General features: G+C 39.9%; 2 protein-coding genes across 2 annotated transcripts in view; one reads left to right on the top strand and one right to left on the bottom strand.

Annotated features, from left to right (window-relative positions):
* hdac4 (histone deacetylase 4) overlaps positions 1-9602 on the top strand; it is a 165078-nt gene extending 155476 nt beyond the window's left edge. The window contains exons 26-28 of the mRNA XM_059343653.1: positions 2283-2367; positions 2486-2627; positions 4245-9602. Coding sequence (XP_059199636.1) covers positions 2283-2367; positions 2486-2627; positions 4245-4284 — 267 coding nt within the window. The 3' untranslated portion in view covers positions 4285-9602. The remainder of the gene's footprint in view (positions 1-2282; positions 2368-2485; positions 2628-4244) is intronic.
* A 12553-nt stretch (positions 9603-22155) lies between these two features.
* On the bottom strand, positions 22156-22656 carry twist2. The gene has a single exon (XM_059343678.1). The coding sequence runs from the start codon at positions 22648-22650 to the stop codon at positions 22156-22158; it is 495 nt and encodes a 164-aa protein (XP_059199661.1). The 5' UTR covers positions 22651-22656.
* Between the last annotated feature and the right edge of the window lie 222 nt (positions 22657-22878).

The raw sequence follows: 22878 nt of genomic DNA, 5'->3' as shown, positions 1-22878 counted from the left end.
CTGGAAAATTTTGGAGATGGGAGTGATGAATAAGTATTGCTGTCTCCTCCTTCAGCCACAATCGATGTAATCTGGACGGGCTGAACCTCTAAGTTCTCTTGAGGGTAATCCCCATGGTTGAGAGCTCTGGGAAGCTCCCAGGTGTTGTTGTAGTTAGAGTGTAGAGTGGGCACTCAGACCGTTACACAAAAAGTCCCTCTGGTTTTAATCTGACTTAAAATGAACAATTTACATGATCGCTTCCAGGGGTTTATAGAAAACGTGGATGATACGATACAAAGAAAGTGCTTTGTCATATCATATCAAACTGAATGCTTAAACCAGTACAAACAGACTTAAAGCTAGCAGACAGGTGTCTTCTGTGCCTCATTGTTTCTGAATATCATGTTACATTAAGTTATCTGACATATCTTGCTTCCACATTATAGCAGCAGGAGTGCTTAATGCTCTTTAGAGTGTTTAAACAGCACATTTGTAGCTGTTTCCAGTATTTGCGTGACAGTGAAGAAAGATCTGGACCCTAGTTTTTCCATAATCCCGTTTACAGACAAACTGAACCAGAAACAGGATAGTTATTTAAAAAAATGGTTGGGTTTAAGTAAATGCATGGATAAACTATTGAACTGTAGAGTGGTTGGTGGTATCCAGTCTTAAAACAAAATATGCATGTCGCCTGTCATTACTTTCTAGCGATTAAGCCACTCGACAGTTGCTCTGGATGAGTGTCAGCCAGAGAGCAAATAAAAACAGTATATCTGTGTATGTGTGCACACACCTCTGTCCGTTCCTGTGTGCATTATGTAGCCTGTCGTGCCACAGCAGGATTAAAGTATCCCTCTCCCCAGACTGCCTCTTCCCTCGGCCCCCTCTGACCCCTCCCACACACTATTTGTTTTAATTAAAAGAAAACTTCCAGCCTTGGCCAAGCGAGACCTACCAACGATGACTTTTTCCTTTTCTCTCTGGCGTTCTACTCCCAAACCTCTGGCCAAACCTTTTTTTTTCTTTTCCTCTATGTCTCTCTTTACATGTTTCTCGGTTGGTCGTTTATTCCATTGGGGTTGTGATTGAGCAAAAAAAAGGGATGCTTGTCGTCTGTGTTGGAATGTAGAGCTGAATGGGCCTGTTTGACAAAATGGGATGAGAAAGTGTCGTATGTGCAGCCGGCCAAAGGGGAAATTGAATCATTCCGGGTTGGGAAGGCACGTTGGGGAATAGCCCTGTTTCCTCTGAATTGTGGCTTGGAGAGTTTCATAGGCTTAGCTGTGCTCCCTGAGGTAGGTGTGTGTGTGTATGTGTGTGTGTGTTGGAGTGTGTGTGTGTGTGTGTGTGTGTGTGTGTGTGTGTGTGTGTGTGTGCATGAGTATGCATGTATCTGTGTGAGTAAGTAGGTTTCCATGTGTATGCATCTGTGCATGCTAGTATGTGTCCTTAGAGTGGGACACGGTACAAAGCACACATTGTAGTTTGTGTCAAAGAGTAGCACAGCTCTCGGTGAGTGGGCGGAGGTGTGCATCTGCAGGACTATTTTCTATTGTGTCAGCAGCTCAGGGTTGTTCCCCACCTCTTGGAGTGATTCAACACCGGGCTGTGGGCCACATCCAAAAGTGATCCGCTAAACCAGAAGGGAACCGCATTAGTTCAAGTGAGGTTTCTGCCGTGATTTGGAGCAGCGATTTCTGAACACCTGTCAGTCACATTCAGAAAAATACATCCAGCCGTACTCACTATATCAAGAAAATTGTCAAATGACATTTAATGCAGTTAGCTGATGTTCCCAGTAGACATAGGTTCAGTTCTGAGTTAGCAGAACACATTTCAAGTGTGAAAATAATTTCAAATATGTGGCTGATGGATGCTTTAATTCTCTCGTTATGTTGCGGGTCAGACTGACCCATTTCAAAGTTTAAAAATAAGTATTTTTTAATTAAAAGAAAAAAATTCAAAATGTAAAATTTAAAAAATAATAAAAAAAATTAATGTCATGTAAAACCATTGTATCTTATATGTAGGTCTTTCCAATGTTCATAAAAAAGTTTTAACATGAGTGAATTATCTTCATTGAACCATGATCTCAGGTAAAGAACACCATTGCACTAAATATTGATTGACAGGTTTAGTAAGGGAGTTATTTATGACATTTTAACAATGTTTATTAGGATTTTTTAGTTTCTGAGACTTTTGGATAATTAAACATGTCAAGGCTATTGCTGTTCCTGAAAAAAATCCTTGAGCAGGAAATGTGTTTTGATGTTTTTCGTTGTTGTTTTTGTTTGTTTCAGCTGGACCCCATACCTGACGAGGTGCTGCAGCAGAGGCCGAACGCCAACGCTGTCCACTCTATGGAGAATGTTCTTGAAATACAGAGTGAGTGGGTTATAATTATTAATATTCTACATAGAGTCACAATCAACAAATCTCTAAGAAAAGAACTGAGCAGTGACCCTGCATCTCTTCTAATGCGACCCTGTCCTGGTCTCTGTAGGTAAATACTGGCGCTCGCTGCAGCGCTCCGCCTCCACGCTCGGCTGCTCGCTGAGCGAAGCCCTTCAGCGTGACGCAGAGGAAGCTGAAACTGTCTCTGCTATGGCCTCATTGTCTGTCGCCAACAAGCACATTGGAAAGAGGTACACAGTGTTCCCTGAGTGAACATTTACAGGAATAGTGCATCATTTTGTAAAATACATTTATTAGCTTTCTTGCTGTGAGATCGATGAGAGGGCAATTTTTCTGGAGCCTGGTTGTCTGGCAACATCACAGTGCAACAAGAGTCCAAAAGTGACTAAACTAAGAAAAAGTCAAACGAAACCTCCTATAAAACCACAACATGATGTTTTTACACTTTGGTTTTGCACAGATTAAATACACGGTCACGCATAAAGGTGGAATAATTTTGTTTTCAGACACAATCCTCTGTTAATTGTTGTTTCATTTTCATTGGAAGAGATTGATTAATAAACTTTTGAGAAGATATACCCCTTTATCTGTCAAGAATAAATGACAAATGTCACAATCATTTCATGGAATGAGGTAAAAAAAATATTTTATTCCAACTTTATGGGAGACCGTGTATATATATTATGTTAATTAGAGACCTGAGATGTGCTGGTTGAATTTACCTAGACAGAGCCAGGTGTTTCCAGAGAGAAAGCAAACAAGCTTATTTCCCAAACTGTCTTTTATAATAAGCATATAATATGACTGATGTGTGTGTAAAACTAAATACATAACACCTAACTCTGCAGCTTTTAGTCTTTTGAAGCGTGTTGTTTTGGTTTGATGGTCTGTAGAGTTCAGTCTCATCAGCCTCATGTCCAGCTGCAGCAGGCAGCTGTTTTCGACTAAAAAGCTCTGAAACATCCACTGTAAACTGCCCACCTGGCATCAAACCACAGGCAGAAAAACTTAGGAACAAGCGGGTGATAAATGCTGAATGTGTAGCAGGTGAAAGACCCAGGTATGTGCTGGGTTTGGTGTATGACACCCATCACAGGGACTCTGCATCCTTGAAGTTACCTTTCTTTGGTACTATGATTACAAGGGATGGGAATACTTAATCAATGGTTAATGGTCGTTAAGAATTTGGTCGATCGCCTGAAATTTTTTTATTTATTTTTTTAAAGATATTTTTTGGGCATTTTTTAGCTTTATTGACAGGAGAGTGGTATGCGCTCTACCAGGTGTGCCACCGGGAACGCCCCCACGTGAAACTTTTAATCGATCTGTGTATTTTTTAATTAATTTTTTTATTTCATCTCTGACTGCGTATCAGTATCACTGAACTGAAACACGCCAATTGTTCAGTTCTATGACCGTACGTCAATAAGCCAACGAGCTTATAAACAATAACAATTATAAAACACACAGAAATACAAGAGTATTCATTTGAGCAAAATTATCTTATTGTATCAAACCTTGCTAGCATGAATTACTGAGTTTAATTTGATCCAAAACTTATTTAAACACAAAACACTTAAATATGCAAGATTACTGTGAAAACTAACCTCATGCCTCTTCAGGGGCTAAAATATAAAACATTGAAACTCCTTCAGTGTCTATCTTTTAATTGCATGAAGCAATTAATTGATTCATTAGCAGGTTTCTTCCTAACACCCATCCCTCATGGTTACTGTACTTTGGTTGTATTCAATTCTTTATAATAACGTATATTCCTTAAAGTATACAGTCATGTAACTGTGAATGAATACTATTAATGTATTGATATGGTATTATCTTTCCCCCAGGGCTGAAGAGGAACCAATGGAAGAGGAAGCTCCTATGTAAAGAAACAAGCCTTTGACCACTCAGACCAGTCTTCATTTCTGACAGTGTCCTCATCCAGTCAGTGTCAATTTAAACGCCACTCTTATGTCTCACCCCTGCCATACCGAGATGGCATCTTATTCCGGGAGAGAACTAGCAGAGCTGACTAAAAAGTGGTGCTCAAAGGAAAGCAGGAACACTGAGGATGAGCGATGCATTCACTGATCAGCGGTGCACAGACTGATCAGCATAAATGTGTTGTCTCTCCAAGACCTTGGATATAAGAGGATCGACTCGTCCATCCCACAGCGACAACCTCGAGTGCCAGTGCTAACACTAAAACACTAGACAAGATGTACTTTTTTGAACGCCAGTCAGAACTATTCACAGATGATCCACAGTCATCTACTTTTCTTATTGTTCTGTTCTTTCTGTGCTTTATCTTCGCACTTTTGTCGAAAAAAACCACCAGAGCTGATGTGATTGTGACTCTGCACTACGGATGATTCATTCCTGCTCTTTTTAAGATATTTGGACAAATGGAACCAAGCGGTCGAAGATCTCAAGCTGATTACAGATGTTCAGCAGGTGTTGTGATTCCAAAATGACTGACAGTGAAAGACTGTGCCTTTTGTTTTTCCAAACCTGGTGGATTTTCATTTAAACTCTACCGAAAGAGCTTTGCCTTAAAAAAAAAACAGGTTTGGGAACAAGGCCTCTTCTCTCCTCCAACCCCTTAAACTTTTCTATCCTGGCAAGACATCCAATGCCTGCATGTTGTTGGCACATAGACTGGAGGACCTTGGCATGTTTACCTAGAATTCCCTGCAAGCAGCCTGCTGTTTCTCACTGTACCTCCATCTTTCCCTTTTTCTCCCTCATTTAAATAATCTCATTTTTAAGAAGGTAGTTCCCAACCACACATTGGAGCTGGTTCAGTGTATAAGGAAGTTACAGGTATTACTCAGTGGATCAGATTCAGTCCTGCAGCCAGAGGAAACTTCATGAGCAGCAGCTGCACCTTACGCGCATGTTGCATCAATCAACAGTGGTTAGTTAATTATAGTGAAGAGGATGCAGGAATTGTTAATCAGTTTTTGTACTTGAAATGTATTTATTTCGAGGTTCAGCGGTGCATAATGGCAGGCCACAAGATTTTCAATGGGCAGGTATTGGGTTGATCTGATTAAGACAGTTAAGTACTAAAGCAACATGACTATTCAAACTGTATGTAGTTTATGAAGCCAAAGCATGATAAAGCATGATGGATGTATTCTATCAAGTCTTCATTTAACATGAGAATCAGTCCCATTTTGCAAATGAATAAGGGATGGAGAGGAATTAATCACACATGGGCCAATTTGTCGGACCAGCCCTCTCTTTAAGACGACTGTGATCTCCGTGGTAACAATGACCAAACCACCTGGGATTTTCCAGAGGGGTGTTCCGGGCCTGCACTGGCTCTCACAGCTGCTTTAACATCTTTAGTCCCTTGTTAAGCACGTCTGCTCCCCAAATGTCAGGTGCTAAGAGGCAGGTGTGTGCACATCTGTTCAAATACAGTGAAGCACAAGCTGCTCTTTATAAATATTCAAGTGTATACGCATATTTTTTAAGTTGTTGAATATCCCTGCAACTTTGAATAGCACATGTAGCTTACTGATACTGATACTGTTATGGATGCTGTTTAATATTTCTTTGGGCTCTGTACTGACCAGCTAAGCTGTACTTAGTCAGACTCACCATATGTAGACTCTTTGTGTAAGTCTGCCATTGGCTGCCACAGACTTTAATCTCCTCCCCTTCCACTATCTAGTCTGCACCTGTTGCTGCATCCTGGGCTTAGCATTGTCCAAAAAGATTGAAAAGAAATACAAACAAACCAGATTTTTTCCCCCTATACAGCAGGGTGATAACGAGTTCAACCAGACCATTCTGTGCTTACACAGAGCTGTGGAGAAAGGTCTGGCTATGGAAGACTAGACCATTTTTGGCAGGTTAAAAGCCATTTATTTTTCCATTTAGAGCCGATCAGACTTGGACTTCCTGTCTGAAACCGTCCCTCCAACTTGTGGTCCAAGGCAACTACCTTCTCTCACCTTCGTCTCATCTACAGGCTAATCATGTTTCATGTATTTTTTCAGTGAACAGGAAACAGAGAGCTGTGGTGTTTGCTGTTGTTTACTGTACATAGGACATCGATCTCCCGAGTATTCCTGCCACACACATTTGTCAATGACTACTCTCCTTTTGCTGATTCTTTCCCTCTCGTCCATGTCTTTTCCGCTTTCAGTGGACTCCAGTAACTTCTTCTTTTTGTACTTTTTTTTTAATGTTTTGTTGACTTCCCCCCTCTCCGTGTCTCTGTTATATTGTAAAGCTGACATATGTTACAACAGGTGAGGGTTCACATCCTGTTTTTAGTGACATGACTGTGTTTTCTGGGTTCTGGGTTTTTGTGGGAGGGTTTGGGAGTCAAATGTTTCTACTTTGTATAATGATGGACAATTGTGTATTTACTGTCTGTTCATAGTAGATTTATATATGAAAAGAAATGAGTATATTATATATATATATATCTATACATAATGAAATACTATGATCTTGTTTTTGAAGTTGGTATTGAAAAATGATACTATTCCTGGGCCTCGCTGACAGTCGGCTCTTTTTAGGGTGTCCCTGAAGGCACCATGCTGTCTTCGGTTACAGCTGGTTACGTGTTGAGTAGCATCGTTCTGGTCGTCTTTTTCTCTTTCAACACTGATGACTAGTTTTTGGCTTCATCCATCCCATTGATACCATGACACTGTTACAGTCGGTGTTCCTTTCCCCTCCAGTCAGCCTTACATAATCCTGTTATTCCACCTTTTTTTGATTTCCTATGTTTTGATTAGAGCCTGACCGATATGGGAGACCAAATCACAGATTATCGATATGGCGGCTGATACAGTGAATTCTTGAGCTGGAATGAAAATAGATTTTTTTTTCACCAATTTTACACTGCTGTGACTCTGCAAAGGTACTCAGAAGGCTGCTTTCTCAAACAATAACACAATTATACATTATGCATACAATATATTACATTATCAACCAAATCTAGAAAGAAAATAAAGATTAATACAAATAAAATGAATACCTATAAAAACGTCACTACTAAATGTTCAGTACCAGTAAATTTGCTGAGCATTTAAATTAAGAATACAAATTAAAATATTATATATTTTATTTTTATTCTACACATTTTAAAAATAATCAAAGTAGTGATCTGTTTCTTTCTCTTTCTTTACGAGCTCATCTATGTTTGAATTGGAACGTGGCCATGCTATTTCTTACATTAAATCAGATAAATCTGACGGGCTTTACAAATGATTTTGCATGATCAGCACTTATTCCCTTATCTGGACCAGTGCCTTCAGTTTTAATAGTTAATTAGTATTCCTTTAAATTCATCAAGTGTAAAGAAACGAAGTGATGTCTCTGGGTAATACTGTTCTGCATCGAAAATATCTCATGTCAATTACTGGCTTTTCTTGTACTTTTAACAATATTTGAGTCTTAAAAAACATATTCATGAAACATTCATTCAATTTTCTAAAATCTCAAGCAGACTTGCAAGAAGTAAATTCTCTAACTTTGACTGAATGTATGTGACCTTAACTGAAAGAGCAATGCTGCATCTCTCTTGTGTCCCAACTGTAAAACACCTCCACAGCTTCTGCAGGAGTCCAGAAACATCAAAGTTCAGGCTAATTTATTCTATTCTAATGTACAAGGACAACAGAAAATGCAGGTGAATCTGAAGAAAAGATATTATTTTCCTCTCTGTTCCCTCAGGGCTGCCACCTCTTAGTTGATTAGTCGACTAATCTGTCCCTTTCGGTCTTCGTCGACTAAGATTTCTTTAGTGGACGCTGAATGACTTTTTAAGAAAAACTTTTGAGCAGATCTCTGGTAAGCACAACATATAAAGTGGTGCTTTTGCATGATTCTTTCAAGAAAAACTCAATTTTACAGATCTGTTGATTAGTCGACTAATCGATTAGTCTAATTTGTACGACAGTTAGACGAAAAGGATTTCTTTAGTTGAGGGCAGCCCTATTCCCTTTATATCAAACACCTCTTTCGTCTGTGTTTTTTTTAGTTTCCAAACCTTCATTCACATTATTGTAGATGTATTTGTGGTTGGAATATGAATATATATATAATGCATATAGTCAGGCTGCCCTGACTATCACCATAACTTTGGATTCGCTGACATGTCCGTGCGTGTAAACACCCTTGATGAGATGCTTTTCCGTAACCCAGCCCAGAACATTCCCAGAACCTTTACACAGCAGTGCCAGTCATGGGGTTTCTACTGCTGAATGCTTTGGTTTCTCAAAAGGAGCCAAAACTAGCACTGTCTGGCCACTGTGGCCCGTCTGTCTTCACTGTTAGTCTTAACACAATGTCCAGTACCAGAAGAAAGCAGCAACATTCCATTTAGTTATAATTTCCATTTATTAGGAGGGGCCATATCTTTGTGTTTTAACCCTCATAGTTCAGTCCAGCCAGGTCCAACAGCTGTCTGTTTATTTAGGTGGCCTGGTCCGACTCCACTCCATTCCTCCTTTCTCTCTGCATGATCCGTGTGTCCGCATGCACTGCCTACCTACCTGTCTGTCTGTCTGTCTGTCTCTCTGTCTGTCCCGTAACACATATCAGCACAAGGGATCGAGCACTGAAGGACATTAGTACTTTCACTGTATCCAAACTGTCTTATCTCTTTTACTGCTTTTTGTTTCTGCTGGGGAGGAGTGTGGGTGCTTTCCATGTTGTGCTTTGACCTGTAGGATATGGAATCATCAAACCTGGAAGACTTCTGTTGAATATTTTACAAAAAAAGAAGAAAAAAAAGGTATCTAGCACTTGTAACACAGACAATAGATTTTATTGTATTTATGTAGAAAAACAAATTGTTTTAGGGGGACGCTTTGTAAACTGCGACAACAGAATGGACAAACTTTTTTATATACCAGGCGAGATGTGACTCTGGTGGACTTTTTGGGAAGACATTTTTGTTCTTTGTCACATCTGGACTGAACAAAGGGCTCCATCCTGGTGCCTGGTCCTTGTTACAGTTGTCCATTCCACTAAATAAGCCAGTTATTGCTATGACCACTGTGGTTCAAACAAACAGTTCTAGGTTTACATATGTATAAAATGCATATTCTTTTTTTATCAGTTATGTTTTTGACTTGTTCCACCATTGTTACAGAAATAGTACATTTTTCTCGGGAACCTTTGCTCTAACATGTTGTCTTTGACATCTACAATATAAAGTATTGTTTTGGAAAAACTGCAATGTCTGTTTTTTATGTTAATAGTGTGGGTGCCTGGTTCTGATGGAGAGGAGCTCCATTAGATGGAGAAAAGCTTATTCACTGTCAGGGAAACATGTCTTACTTTCAGATGTTGAAAATCAATGCAGCAGAAACAAAGATAGGGTTAGAAATTACACAGTAACATACAGTATATTACATACTCAATTAGTATGTACTGCATGCTGCATAATAACTTAACATTTTGTGCTGCAAAATGCAAAAATTTCAGATCACATACTTTTGTTTTTGCTTTTTTCTTTACATTTTATACTTGATACTGCAGCTGCCCTGCAAAATGTGACATGATGCAGCAGAACATCCTGGTATTTTTGACATACTGCATTATGAAATACTTTGTATTAGGACATGCTTAATCTTTTTCTGCCATTGTGGTAGCATGGGTATCGAAATGCACCCTAAGTACGCCACTACCAATAGCTGTTCTTGACTGTAAACATTGAAGTATGACGTCTTCTCTGCATCACAGGACTGTCAAGACCACCACCATTACATGACAATTATTTGTTTTTTCACTTCTTTCACCGCTACACGGTGGTGTAGTGGTTAGCACTCTCGCCTCACAGCAAGAGGATCGCTGGTTTCAACTCTGGCCTGCAGCTCTTTTGTGTGGAGTTTGCATGTTCTCTCTGTGTCCCCGCCCGATAAGCGGTTATGGTTAATGAATGAATTAACTTTTTTCTGAATTGTTTCTTAATGTTACTCTCCATCATTTGTAGTGATTTCATCCAACGGTTATTTTGTAATTTTTTGTCATTAGACAGTCAGAAGTGCTGCAATTGATTTTTGGTTAGTTGAGTATGTCCAGTGAGCTCATGCGTTTTTTGCACACACAAACTCCACATATACTGTTCTTAGTATGAAGAGTATGTTACAATGTCTAACAGACCAATAGACTTTTTTGATGCCACACATTCATCTCCATTATCAAAATATGGGGCCTACATTACCCACAATACAACTCGACTGCTGTAATGACCCCTTTGCTACTGGAAAATGATGCCACTAATATGATGAGATACCGTTCAAGGTGTGTCCACAGTTTCTGTAGTCTATATCAATTAATACAGTTCATTATAACTTCTCTTAACAAACATAAACTGTGTGCCTCTCCGGGGCATATCCCTCACAATCAGCCACGCCGGTGCATATATAAACTCTTCACATGAGAACGATAATGACTGCTGTTGTCCACCGGTGGTGGGAGGTGCAAACAAACAAACAAACAAGCAAAACAAAACAAAATGGCTCTTACAACTGCTGACTGGTTGGCTAAAGATTGATGGTAGAAGTAGTTAATGTAGCCTTAAGTCCAGACATAAAAATAAAAACTTCAATAATTGCATTTTGCCTATGGCCATCTTGGTTATTTTTGCAGCCAGGACAAGGGCAGAATGGCTGGGAGTGGGAAGACAGGATGTTACCAGCCAACACTAGCTCTAGCTTGGTTAGTGAGAAGCATCTGTGATTCAATATGAACAGCCTAAAAGTGTCTTTTAGCCCAGCCAAACACTGAACAAGTAATGAAGCAAAATGTTATAGTTCACTTTCATAAAGTGAAAACACAGTACAACAAACCACACAGTGCACCTTAGTAGCGACCTGTCAATCACAAGGTTGCCCCACCCCTAAAATATACCCTGCTTTATTGTCTACTTTAAACTATATCGGTGGAGTTCTCCTTCAATTCCAGAGGGAGGCAGCATTGCAGAAAGACAACAAAGGCCCCACAGTAGCTCTGGCTGGGATTAGCCACCCATTTGGAAAGGTCAAAGGTCAGAGCTAGTGTCCAAATAAACAGCAGTGAATCCCTGTTGGTGGCGGAACTAAGACAACAGTCCAAAGGCAAACAAAACCAATCCCGCCTTACCTCCCCTCAAATAAACACGCATTCCACTGCTTCCCTGTCAAACTCTGAATTTAGAGAGTAACAGTGTAAATACCAGCACTGCCTTGGGCTTTGTAGGCTCGTCACCATCTCTGTAAATCACGGAGGCTTGAGACACCATGCAGTGTCAGAGGCAAACGAAGAGAAGCACATCTCTGGATCCTTGAGAGAGTGAGGTTAAACAGAGACATGAGGGACAATATTTACCATCATACGGATGCTGAAAGGAGCTGCGAAGGCTCCCAGAAGTAACAGAGGATGACGTTAAAGCGGGGAATGTGACCTCTTTATGGTTCTTTGGTGGCTGGGGATGCTCTAACGGCCGCGCTCGTGACACGCAGACTGCCCGTCTCACCTTTAGCTCACCGTAGGCGTCGACACGTTCGTCATCTCTGCGACACACGAGCCCTCGCTGAGGTCGGGTCAGAGAAAGGTGGAGCCCTGAACTTTCCCCCCTTCTTGTAGGCCAGCCCACAATATGGCCGCTTCTTCCCCACAACAAAGGAGCGAAATGTCAGTCAGGGTTGAAATCTGGGAAAACCCCCCTATCTATTTTCCCGCTTGTTTCCCCACAGTGGCATTCTGGTGACCAGCCTTGCTCTTCTTCTTCTCGCAGCATTGGTCGTTGTCAGCTAGCTCTGTCATTACCCGGCCACCCTCATCCTCCCAGCTGTGCTCATCACCACGCTTTTTAATTGCAGGTTGCGCTGACTCGAAATGGCGATGAGGCTTTGGCCAGCTGCTGGGATGACAAAACTAATTACAGATGAGTCATTAGAATCCATTTTGGATCATCAACAAACACAAACATGCAAATAACGTAGGTAACTGCACGATCTGCAACAAACACATGTTGGTGGGTCGCCGAGGCGGCCCGGTCGAGTCCAAAAAAAATCTCAAAATGACTTTCCCTCAACTTATTTTATTTCGAGCATGAATTCAGAAACAATGGAAATGAACTTGAGTGTGCGGCCGTTTGCTGTTCTTTCCATCGGATGTTCCACCAGTCCAGTTGGGACCTCTGATCCACGGTGTATTTGAAAAGCTGTGCAGCGTTTGCTTGTCTTGCTACTGTATGTGTTTAGTCTGGTGTTGAGCATGTACGGACATCAAAAGGGCAAAGACACACGAGGCTATAAGGAGCTGCAAACACAACACCGAGGCTGGGTCACTGTCAGGAGGACAAGCTGCAGAGCAAAGTTCACACACATGCTGCCAACAAGCCGTTTCTGGAGTTTAAAGATCGAGCATGAAGCATAAAAACGGGAAATCTGTGACACTGTCACTGATATCCTCCTTTAGATCAAGCTGCTCATAACAGAAGTAACATGCTACATAGTGACTAGTGTGTTTGTTTTGTAATTTATATACTTATATATTTGCGTTTTGGAGTTGAAAAGTCACCCCTGACACAAGTCACTCAACAGTCACTCCTTTACTACCTTTTTTAAGCGTTTGCATCCCGACATCTGTTAATAAATAACTCATAAATTCACTCAGTTGTTGAGATTGGTTTTGATTAAGACCATGTGATTTGGTCAAGAGCCCTGTTAAAATCTATTAAGTGAACCACAAGTTGTAATTGTTTTCTAAATAAGAGATCAATGTTTGCTGGTAAACTGCCTTTTCTGTCATTCTTTATTCATGTCCAAAGACTATATGTAGTATGATATTGAAAAATATTACAACATTTCTAGTAATAAGTCTAAAGTCATTAAATCAGAGATTATCAACAGTAAAAGACAGAAGGGTTTTAAAATAATGAAAAACGCTATAGCTTTATTAGAAACCTTCTAAAAGAATTGTCCCTTAAGGCCTATTTTTTTCTGTCTTTTTGACATGGACTAAGCTTATTATCTTAATTAATAGCAAAGTTTAATAAATCCCCTGGTTAATAATCCTGAAACAATGATGTCACATGGTTTGTATTTGCCATTAAAGCCCTGTTGTTGTTTGCAGATGGCTTTTGTTTGTTTTGAAGCCTGCCACTAGGGGGTTCATCGACCAATTAAACAGTAAGTTTGAATCATGCATGACGACTATAAAGTCTTCAAACTGTGCAGTGGTGCACGGTCTCACATTGTTTCCCTTCTTCACTCTTAAATGTGCTCTGGTGTGACACATTAAACCAGGAAGTTGTTGGTCAGTCTACGAGGTTGGTCGAGTGTTTGTAATGTAGTGAAACATTTATTATTATTTGTATTAATTTAAAGTGCAATGCCATTCTTTCCTCTGTGAAAGGAAGTAGCAGAATCCTCAGAAGTCTTGTGCTGAAAACAAAGGTGAGAAAGTAAGAGTTGGCTCCTGAGCCGGCGTGACCCCCTGACCTGTGCTGACCCCGGCGGTCTTCACTGCTGTTAATGAAGAGCAAAGGAGGAGGGGAAGTTGGATGTCAGCCAACAAACATACCCACAATCCTCCTCTCGTCTCTGCTCCACAGCCTGCAGACGAGTCAGGTTTCACAGCTGAAGGTGAGGAGGACACTGAGACTGCTAATTCTATTCATGTTTGACCTGACTGGATCTGTCAGAGATACATTTAGCATGAAGATTGATGACCAATGATTATTCTGTTTGTGCTTTAAAGACATTTCCCTGTTGACATCCTTCAGCTTGCCCTTCATCTGAACTGCTTAGGAAAGCTATAATTATTGTTTGGCATACATCGCGGTCGCTAAACTTAGATATTTTCCAGCTTTGTGGACACTGGGATGTAATAATCAGCACTTACCAGTAAAAGCAGCAGATAGTGGCAGTGCAGGATGGTGGATTCACGCAGAAATGGAACTTATGACGGCAACGGAGAGCGAAGCAGTTTATATAATGTTGTCCGCAGCAGTGGGTCTTCGCTTGTGTGAGATGAGACCAGATGGACAGAAGACAATGCCAGAAGATGTGTTATAGGGCTCAGAGCCAAGGAGAGTTACACACATAAGGAGTAATGCAGCACAGACTCATTCCCATACATCCCCCTAAAACCTGCAGGAGGCTATGCTCACATTGCACGGCTATTAGTGCAGATATTATTTATTTAGTTCTTTGATTAATTTTTTATCACAGCCCAGACCAATTGAATTCACTCAGTTGTTGAGAATGGTTTTCGATGAAGAACATGTGATTTGGTCAAGAGCTTTGGGTAAATCTAGTAAGCGAACCATGAGTTGTAAATGTTTTGTAAAAAAAGAGATCAATGTTTGCTGGGAAAGTGCCTTTTCTGTCATTCTTTATTCATGTCCAAAGACTATATGAAGTATCATAAGGAAAAACACAAGTCTAAAGTCATGAAATCTGCCACAGTGTAATGAAAAATTACACATTTATTAATAGTCAAAGACAGGATTGATTTGAAAAATAAGGAAAAACACAATAGCTTTATTAGATCATCAATAATCAATAGGAATTGTGTATTTAGTCCTCTTTTTTTCTGTCTGTCTCTTTTGACAGTGTTTGTTTAATAAATTCCCCGATTAATAATCCTGCAGGAGGCTGTGTTCACATTGTACATCTATTAGTGCAGATATTACTTATTTATTTTCTCTTTGATTATTTTTGATCACAACCCAGACCAATTGAAACAGCATGTGAAAAAGCACAACAAAAGCCTTTATGGTTTGGACAGTTAGTCACCGTAATTACCCATCATACCCCACAGAGGATCGGGATGGAAGCATCTGCACAAACATTAATATATTTCACAGCCTGCGCCAGGAGGAGTCTGACTGATTGTCCTCCAAAACAAAAACAACATGACAGCTGTTCCCACGGCAACAACATCACATTAAAGATAGCTTCTCAATATGACACGAATAAAAATTGACATGTTATGTGCATCATTTAGGAAGGAAGAAGTCCCACACCCTGTGTTCGGAGCAGGACGGCTTTTACAACTGTTTTCCTGTCCAATTTTACTTCCAGATTAGTAAGAATCCCCGATGAGCCAAGCGATAAAGCTTTTAGAGGTGAGAGGACGACCTCTCCAGTAGCATTCAGTCGTTTAATAAAGAAGATTCACAGTGAGAGTCAAGGGAACGGATGCCTTTCCTTGGATAAACATGCAGATATAAGGCGTTCATGATGGTGTCGACTTCTTCTCATTTACTCTCTCTTTTCACAGGGTCAGTGAACGCAACAGTGAGAGCAGAAAGGGGTCGAGCTGTTCTCTAGAGGAGTCTTGTTCAGGTGAGAGGAAGATAAGCCCTCCTGTAGCACCGTTTGAGAGTCTCAGTGTGTATCCAGCAGAGGTTTGAGGCCAGTATGTTGAGAGGATGTGATAGAAGGAGGTTTGTGACTGGAGTCGATTGATTTAAATCCCCCTTTGGTACACTTTGAATTTATCAGAAAAATACTGTGTCTGGATTGGACAGAATTCAGGTGTGAAAGTATAGACATGAATGTGTTCATCCCCTCCAAAAGAAATTAAGTCTGAAAAAAAACAACTAGCACTAGCCCTGAGGCCTGATGCAGCAGGGCCCTCCTGCTCAGGATCAAAGTCTCAGGGATCCTGATTAAATGATGGAATGAAGGAAAAGCAGAGTGGAGCTGAAGAAAAAGGCCAGAACCTTCTGCTAATTCCTTTTCATCCAGGCAGCCCTGACAGCCGACGCTGTGCCAGGTTCCTCTGAACCCTCAGAGGATATATCTCTCGCTCACTCACTCTCTCTCGTCTCTGTGAGGTTCTGTCTGTTAAACAAACGCATCAGGATCTCTTGATTGGAGCTGTCGATGTGTCTGCACACCAAAGCCAAAGACAACACATTTATATTTATTGCATATGAAAAATAAAGTGGTTTTCTTGAAATCCCCATGCTATAAATATCCAGTGCATTCAGCACCTGTTTTTCTGAATGTTAAACAGCAAAGATAGAATGATTTGAACATTTAAAAAACTTCTACAGTAATAGTGCAAAACGAAAGTGTTACAATCATTTAAACATTCCAGAATAAAAGTATTTTTCTAGCCCATTTTATTGCAAATTATTACTTTTTGTAAAGCAAGCAGCTTCTTTGTTTATCTTTTTATTTTTTTAAAGAAGCTTTGCATTTTTATTCAGTCAACTGTGCAGCTTTTGTCCTTCAGCGTCAAAATTGATCTGATGTTTGTCTTAAGCATAAGGTATAATTATCACCAAATTTTACACTACACCTTCTGAGCCAACTTCATTCCAACTCATTACCACAGATTTTTTTTTTTAATTGATTCATGTTATTTTGTGGCAATTAGATAAAAGACTCCCACATGTCTGATATAAAAACATTTAAATCTGGGTCAGATTTGAGCCGACAACAGAAAAGTTAATAAATAAGATGTGTTTTGGACGTGAACGTCATGCAATTTCTTTTTAATATGAACAATATGTGATTAAAGAACCATCATTTAATTTAATAACTGATCATTAAATGCACCTCATTTGAACCATTTTATCCTCCACAGCACACAATGACAGAAACAAAGAGAAAGATCAATACATGAGGTGCATTTGAAGTCTGACTCATGCTTTATGTATATGGTGGCAGCTGAGACAGCTGACTTTCAGCTCTGCCAACACACACACATACACACACACACAGAAGAAGTTCAGTCACGCCGACATCAGCCTCCAAAGAGGTATAAAGCTAACATTAGGATTTTTTTTTTCCTGAACCAGACGAATACTGTTCAAGGCACACACAGTGTAAACCTTTACTTTATTCCCTTTTTACTGCAAATTAAAGTTTTGTAGCTTTTTCCGTCTGATTTTACGGGAAACATCTGGATCTCTCGCACCGCTGGAGCAGTGGCCCCGGGTGATTCTGTGCTGCTCAGCTGTGAGGGCCCGGGATAATGAGCAGGTATCAAACGGACTCCTATGGATAAGCTGGCCGAGGTAGGAAGGGCCGTCCAACAGCATCCGAGACCACCGTGCCAAACGTGTTTCTACCTCTTATTATTCAAATAGATTTGATCACAGCCCCTTTTTTTCACACTGCCCTGCAGATCAGTATGTGTCTGTCACTGCAGGGGCTTCATGTCACACCTGAACCAGCAGGACCAGGATCAGGATCAGTCACAGAGATCACACTGACACATATAAATCACTCCAGTTAACAATCATGGCCTTGAAATGAATATAGCAGATTTGCTCTTGAACTTGATCTCAGATCATCATCACATTAACCACTCCAGAGCAGAGAGCATTTAAACATTTCTGTAACATAGAGTGTGTGTAATGTTGGTTTAGTGCATCAGCAGCAGCAGGAGGAGGAGAGACTTGCAGGTGTTTCCCCTCAAACCACACTGACCCTGAGAAAATCAGACAGACTGGCAATACTATAAATATTTATACTATAATATTTCTCTGAACGTTGAGGCTCTGCCTGCAGAAAACAATTGTGATTTTATATTTGCATCATGGTGCTCTATGGCATTTATTGTCCACTGAATACTTACTAATACCAAATACCACCGGTTCCAAAAAAGTCATATGAAAACTGTCAATAAAAAAGATAGCAATGACTCAACCTATTCACATGTGCAAAGGCTATATGTAATGTCCAAACTGATAAAGTTTTGTTTTTATAAGTATACACTCAAGTCTGGTTTTGATGCATTCTGGGTTGTTGTTTTTTTTAGGTTTTTCTTTTTACATTTTACAGTGTCGAAACTTTTAGGGAATTAGGGCTGCAATTATTATGTTTCTTCACTAAAGTTAAAAAACAATGAATGAAGAGTTGAACCATTAGATATAGTTTAAGTGTCTAATCTACAGTCATGGAAAAAATATTAGACCACCCTTTTTCTTCAACTTCTTATTCATTTTGATGCCTGGTACAACTAAAGGTACACTTGTTTGGAATATAATGATAACAACAAAAATAGCTCATAAGGGTTTAATTTAAGAGTTGATATCTAGACATTTTACATGCTTTTCTTGATAAAAAAACAATCATTATCAAGAAAACCATCGAAAATGTCTAGATATCAACTCTTAAATTAAACCCTTATGAGCTATTTTTGTTGCTATCATTATATTTGTCCAAACTATTGTACCTTTAGTTGTACGAGGCATTAAAATGAATAAGGAACTGAAGAAAACAAGGGTGGTCTAATAATTTTTTTCCATGACTGTATGTCTATGATTTAAAAAAAAATGTGTGAAATTTAATTTTCAAGATGTACAGTAATCAGTCGAATATAAAAGATTAGCTAAAAGAGAAAACAATAAAAGATAAAATAGATCACTCATTTACCACTTTACCTGTTAAAAAGTTACACTGGTTGTTGTATCAGTAACAAAAAGTAGTGCCGGTTGCCCTTTCTAAATGTGAAAATAATGCATTCTTTTTTTCCCATACAAAAAAATAATGCAGCTTTTATTTCCTGACCTGTTTCCATCTAAACTGTAGATTGACCCCACATAAAATAAAAGGCTTATATTTGTTTTGTTGGTGATAAAATAATAGTATAAGCTAAAAGTGAAGCCTGCAGCAGCAGCAGAGCCTCACAGTGCCATTCACACCAGTAGCCCCTTGTTAACAATGAGCTCCTTTCACTGTTTAGATTGCATCTGACCACGTCTGGGAAAACGACATGTAAACAATTTTAATGTTTTAAGAGTTGGAGAGATTCAAAGGCATTTCTTCAGCCGTCCATTTCCTGACTTATTTTCTTAAAGCTGCAGTCTTATCTGCGGCTGTGGGGCTCCCTGCTCGTTAAAGAGCCAGAGGCATCGCCATCTCAAATCATTACTCGTTATTTAAGCGGACAAGCATTTTATATGGGCGAGTTTGAAACTGGCTCGAATTTCCTCCACTGTTAATGAAGCTGTATTTTTTTATGGTCGGGTTTTTTTTTCGTTTTCTTTCCATAACAAGAGGGGGAGGAGAGGAGAGGGGGATTCTCACACCCAGAGGTGAAAAAAACGTGTTGTTGTGGTGTTTTTCCTAATCCAGCAGCCATTAAAGCAACCCGAACAAGCCCACCACATTGTTTAAAGTTGATCTAAATAAGTTATGTTTAAATATGATATTTTTAAATCTGAAATCACCAGAATTTTGAATGAACTCGACTGATTTTATTGCAATGTATTCAGCCGAATTACGTGTTATTGTTATAAAATGAAATCAAAATTGAATAAAAATAAAAATCAACCATATTTCGTTCAAAAATATGTGTTTTAATAAATAAGCAAAAACAAAAATGTACATTGGACGGAGTTTGGAGACTTGCTAAAGAAAGTCGGCGAAATAAATCCATGCAGCAAGTGACTGTAAATTGCATTGGTCCCTTTGACAGGCTATAGGCACTTACACAGGTATGTACAATATGCATTCATTTATAGATATTTATACTTTGGTTTAAAGTCTTTGGAAAACAAAATATATATCCGGTCAAAGGATGGCTTTTAACATCTCTGGCCTTTCTGCAGGTGTGTCTCTCTGCCACAAACTGCTCCACAGTCACAAGCAGTGTGTCCACACACACACACATACACACACTCCACTAGAGTTTGTGGGTCACATTACGTCTCTCTGAGGACTCTGAGGTCGATGGGTTCTTCAATAATCCCTTTGGTCTTCATACTTTGTAGAAGTAAACAGTCTGTGATGGAGAGACGCATAGAAAACATTATTAAAATAGAAAATGAGAAATATCTGATGTTATTTTAAACACTCACTGGCTCACTTAGCGCGTGGGAAGTCATTAATGAATCAATTATTAGCCACTGAGCTAAGTAAAACCATGTGGCCACAAAAAAAAAAGCAGGAACATTTTCTATTTGAATGTACAGCTGCAGGGAAATGCATAAAAACACACTTTCTGTGGTTTTTACTTTAAAACACTTGAGTAAATCCACGCGTGTTCTTGTGGCTGTGGATTAGAGGACAGTGCTAAAACAATCATTCTAATTCCTCAGAGCAACATTAAACCCAGAGTCATTGTAGAAATAAAAAAGATTTGGAAAGATTATTTTTGCAGGCCTTCTGCGTGCTTATGAATAATATCCTCATGTGGATTGTGATATTCATTTTACCAACAAAATAAATAATATTTATTCCTAGAGAGCAGAGTATTAACAGTGATTTACGTGTATAAGAAAGAAAATAAATTTTCTATTGTTGTTATAAAAGCAAAAAATAAGTTTACAGCAATTTCTTTTACATCCCACTGACGTCAATTAAACTCAGAATGACTCTAAAATTAAAAGCTTCAGTTTAACTTTGTTTACACATATCACTGTAATGGTACCAGGGCTGGTTTATAAAACAACAAAAGCTAACTACATGTCAGGCCCATGTGAACTAAACAAACCCTGATTGTAGTTATTTTAACCCAACGTGTCATTTAGTGTCGTATTACTTTCTGCTCTTTCACTGAGAAGCTTCAACGTCTTCATTAAAATACCTGTGCTTTTATTTTGTAAGAGCTACTCATCAAGTCATAGGCCTAATTATATCAGCTCCATCTAACTGTAAAAAAAACCCATGGGTATTTCCTGAAAAAATACTAAATATTATCATTTAATCAAAGTCAGACTTTGCTTTATTTTGTATCTGTTGTCACGTAATATATTTTTTAAAAACCGTGAGTGAGTGGTACGGTTAGTAATCTAAAATCACCCCAAACCAAACAGTAACTCTAAGAGAAGTTCCCTGTCAGCTGTCAGCTCTGTTGTTATGACAATGATCCCTGACATGAGCTCTCACGACATGAATGCTGTAAATGTGCAGAATAACGTGTCCAAATCCTGCGTGCTGCTCGTTAATGCGCGCCTCTGTTTTTATTGTTTTGCACTGGCTTGAACTTTCATGTCCAGCCGAGCTGCCCATTCCTGCGGTCTCCACAGGAAAGCACTCTATTGTGGATAGAAACGATCCGTGCTGGCTGGCACTAAACTGCAGCGGCCTACTGCTTTTTTCATGATGAAATGTTGTTGAAATAGGATTTACTGTTACAAAAAAGCGTCAAAATTAGCACAGACGTGTTCCTTTTTTAGTCAGCGAGGCGTGTTGAGCTCATGAAAATGAACAATTATTTGTATTAATCCGCCTGCTTCCTTGTCCCTAATAATTTTCTTAAAATAAATATAATGCTCCTTTTTTTCCCCCACATCCTAAACTGATTTTACGCGTTTAGGCGTTAAGTAGCCTGATGGAGCAGCCGGGCCTTTACGCACAGCAGCATCCGGATGCAGACGCAGTGAGTGGACAGATGCTGAGGCCTCGCTGTGAAATCTGACAGGCCAGCTTTGGAGAATGTGAATTTAAATGTTGGTGCGCAGCTGAGGCGCACGACCGTTTTGGCAAAACACCTGGCCACATGTTTTGATCTGGGATGGATTGTGTGCATCAGAATGTGGATGCTGGTTGTTAATTCATCCAAATCTAAAACGTGGACAAATCATCATGACAACACAGCTCACATGTGACAAAAATGAAGGCAGCAGATGCTATGAACTTTTGAGGATATTTTAAAGTTAACACATAATAATGTGCCTTATGACAGCTGTCTGTAAATCGTTAAATATTTATTTGTTTATATAATTCATTAAGACCATTGTGTTCTTGGTCAGCTGCAGACAATATAAAGATAGTCTCAGTGTGTGGTACCCACCGCTTTGGCATTGTAAGTGAAGGTCTCTGGGTGCTAGTGAGATGCTGACATAGACCACGCGCCCTCCATCCTCCACACCGAGAAGGCGTAACTGAGTCTTTCGTGCGCAACGTAGCTGCAGCTGGACATCTTGTTGTCCATCTCGTCGCTCTGCAGCACCTGACAGAGAAAGTCAATGTATCTGGAGGCGAGCTTCAGCGTCTGTATCTTGCTCAGTTTGTCCGAGGGCAGCGTGGGGATGATTTTGCGTAAAGACGCAAAGGCCTCGTTCAGAGACTGAGTCCGCTGCCTCTCCCGGACGTTGGCCAGGACCCGCTGGTTCTGCAGCTCCTCGTACGACTGGTTGCTGCTCGGACTGGGCTTTTTAACCCGTTTCACTGGCCCCGGGCTGCTGCCGCTGCTGTCCTCGCTGGACTTCTTGCTTTGTCTCCTCTTCGCCGGGAAGCGTTTCTGCTGTCTGTCCAGCTCCTCCTCGCTGGTCACCAGACTATCCACAGGGGAGACTGGAGAACTGGAGCCCTCTTCCATTTCTTTCTTGAAGAAATGCAGGGATATAGAAGAAAACACGCCGTCCACCTTTGAAGCCGTGGTTACAAAAATGTGTAGATATCCGTAAAGATGAGGGAATAATGTCACTCTGTGCGCCGCTGGCTTTGGCTGAAACTGGTCTCAGACTGGACGTTGGCACGCTTCTCCTCACGCACCAACTTTTTTCCTTCAATTTTTTTGGAAACTTTATCCCGGTTTCAGATGCTA

Source organism: Centropristis striata, chromosome 10 (assembly GCF_030273125.1).
Source record: "Centropristis striata isolate RG_2023a ecotype Rhode Island chromosome 10, C.striata_1.0, whole genome shotgun sequence".
NCBI lineage: Eukaryota > Metazoa > Chordata > Actinopteri > Perciformes > Serranidae > Centropristis > Centropristis striata.
The sequence above is the reverse complement of the archived record's forward strand: the minus strand, read 5'-3'. Positions and strand labels throughout refer to the sequence as shown.

What these genes read in the sequence shown, in the direction of transcription:
- twist2 (XM_059343678.1), bottom strand. Translation starts at nt 22,650, where the DNA reads ATGGAAGAGGGCTCCAGTTCTCCAGTCTCCCCTGTGGATAGTCTGGTG.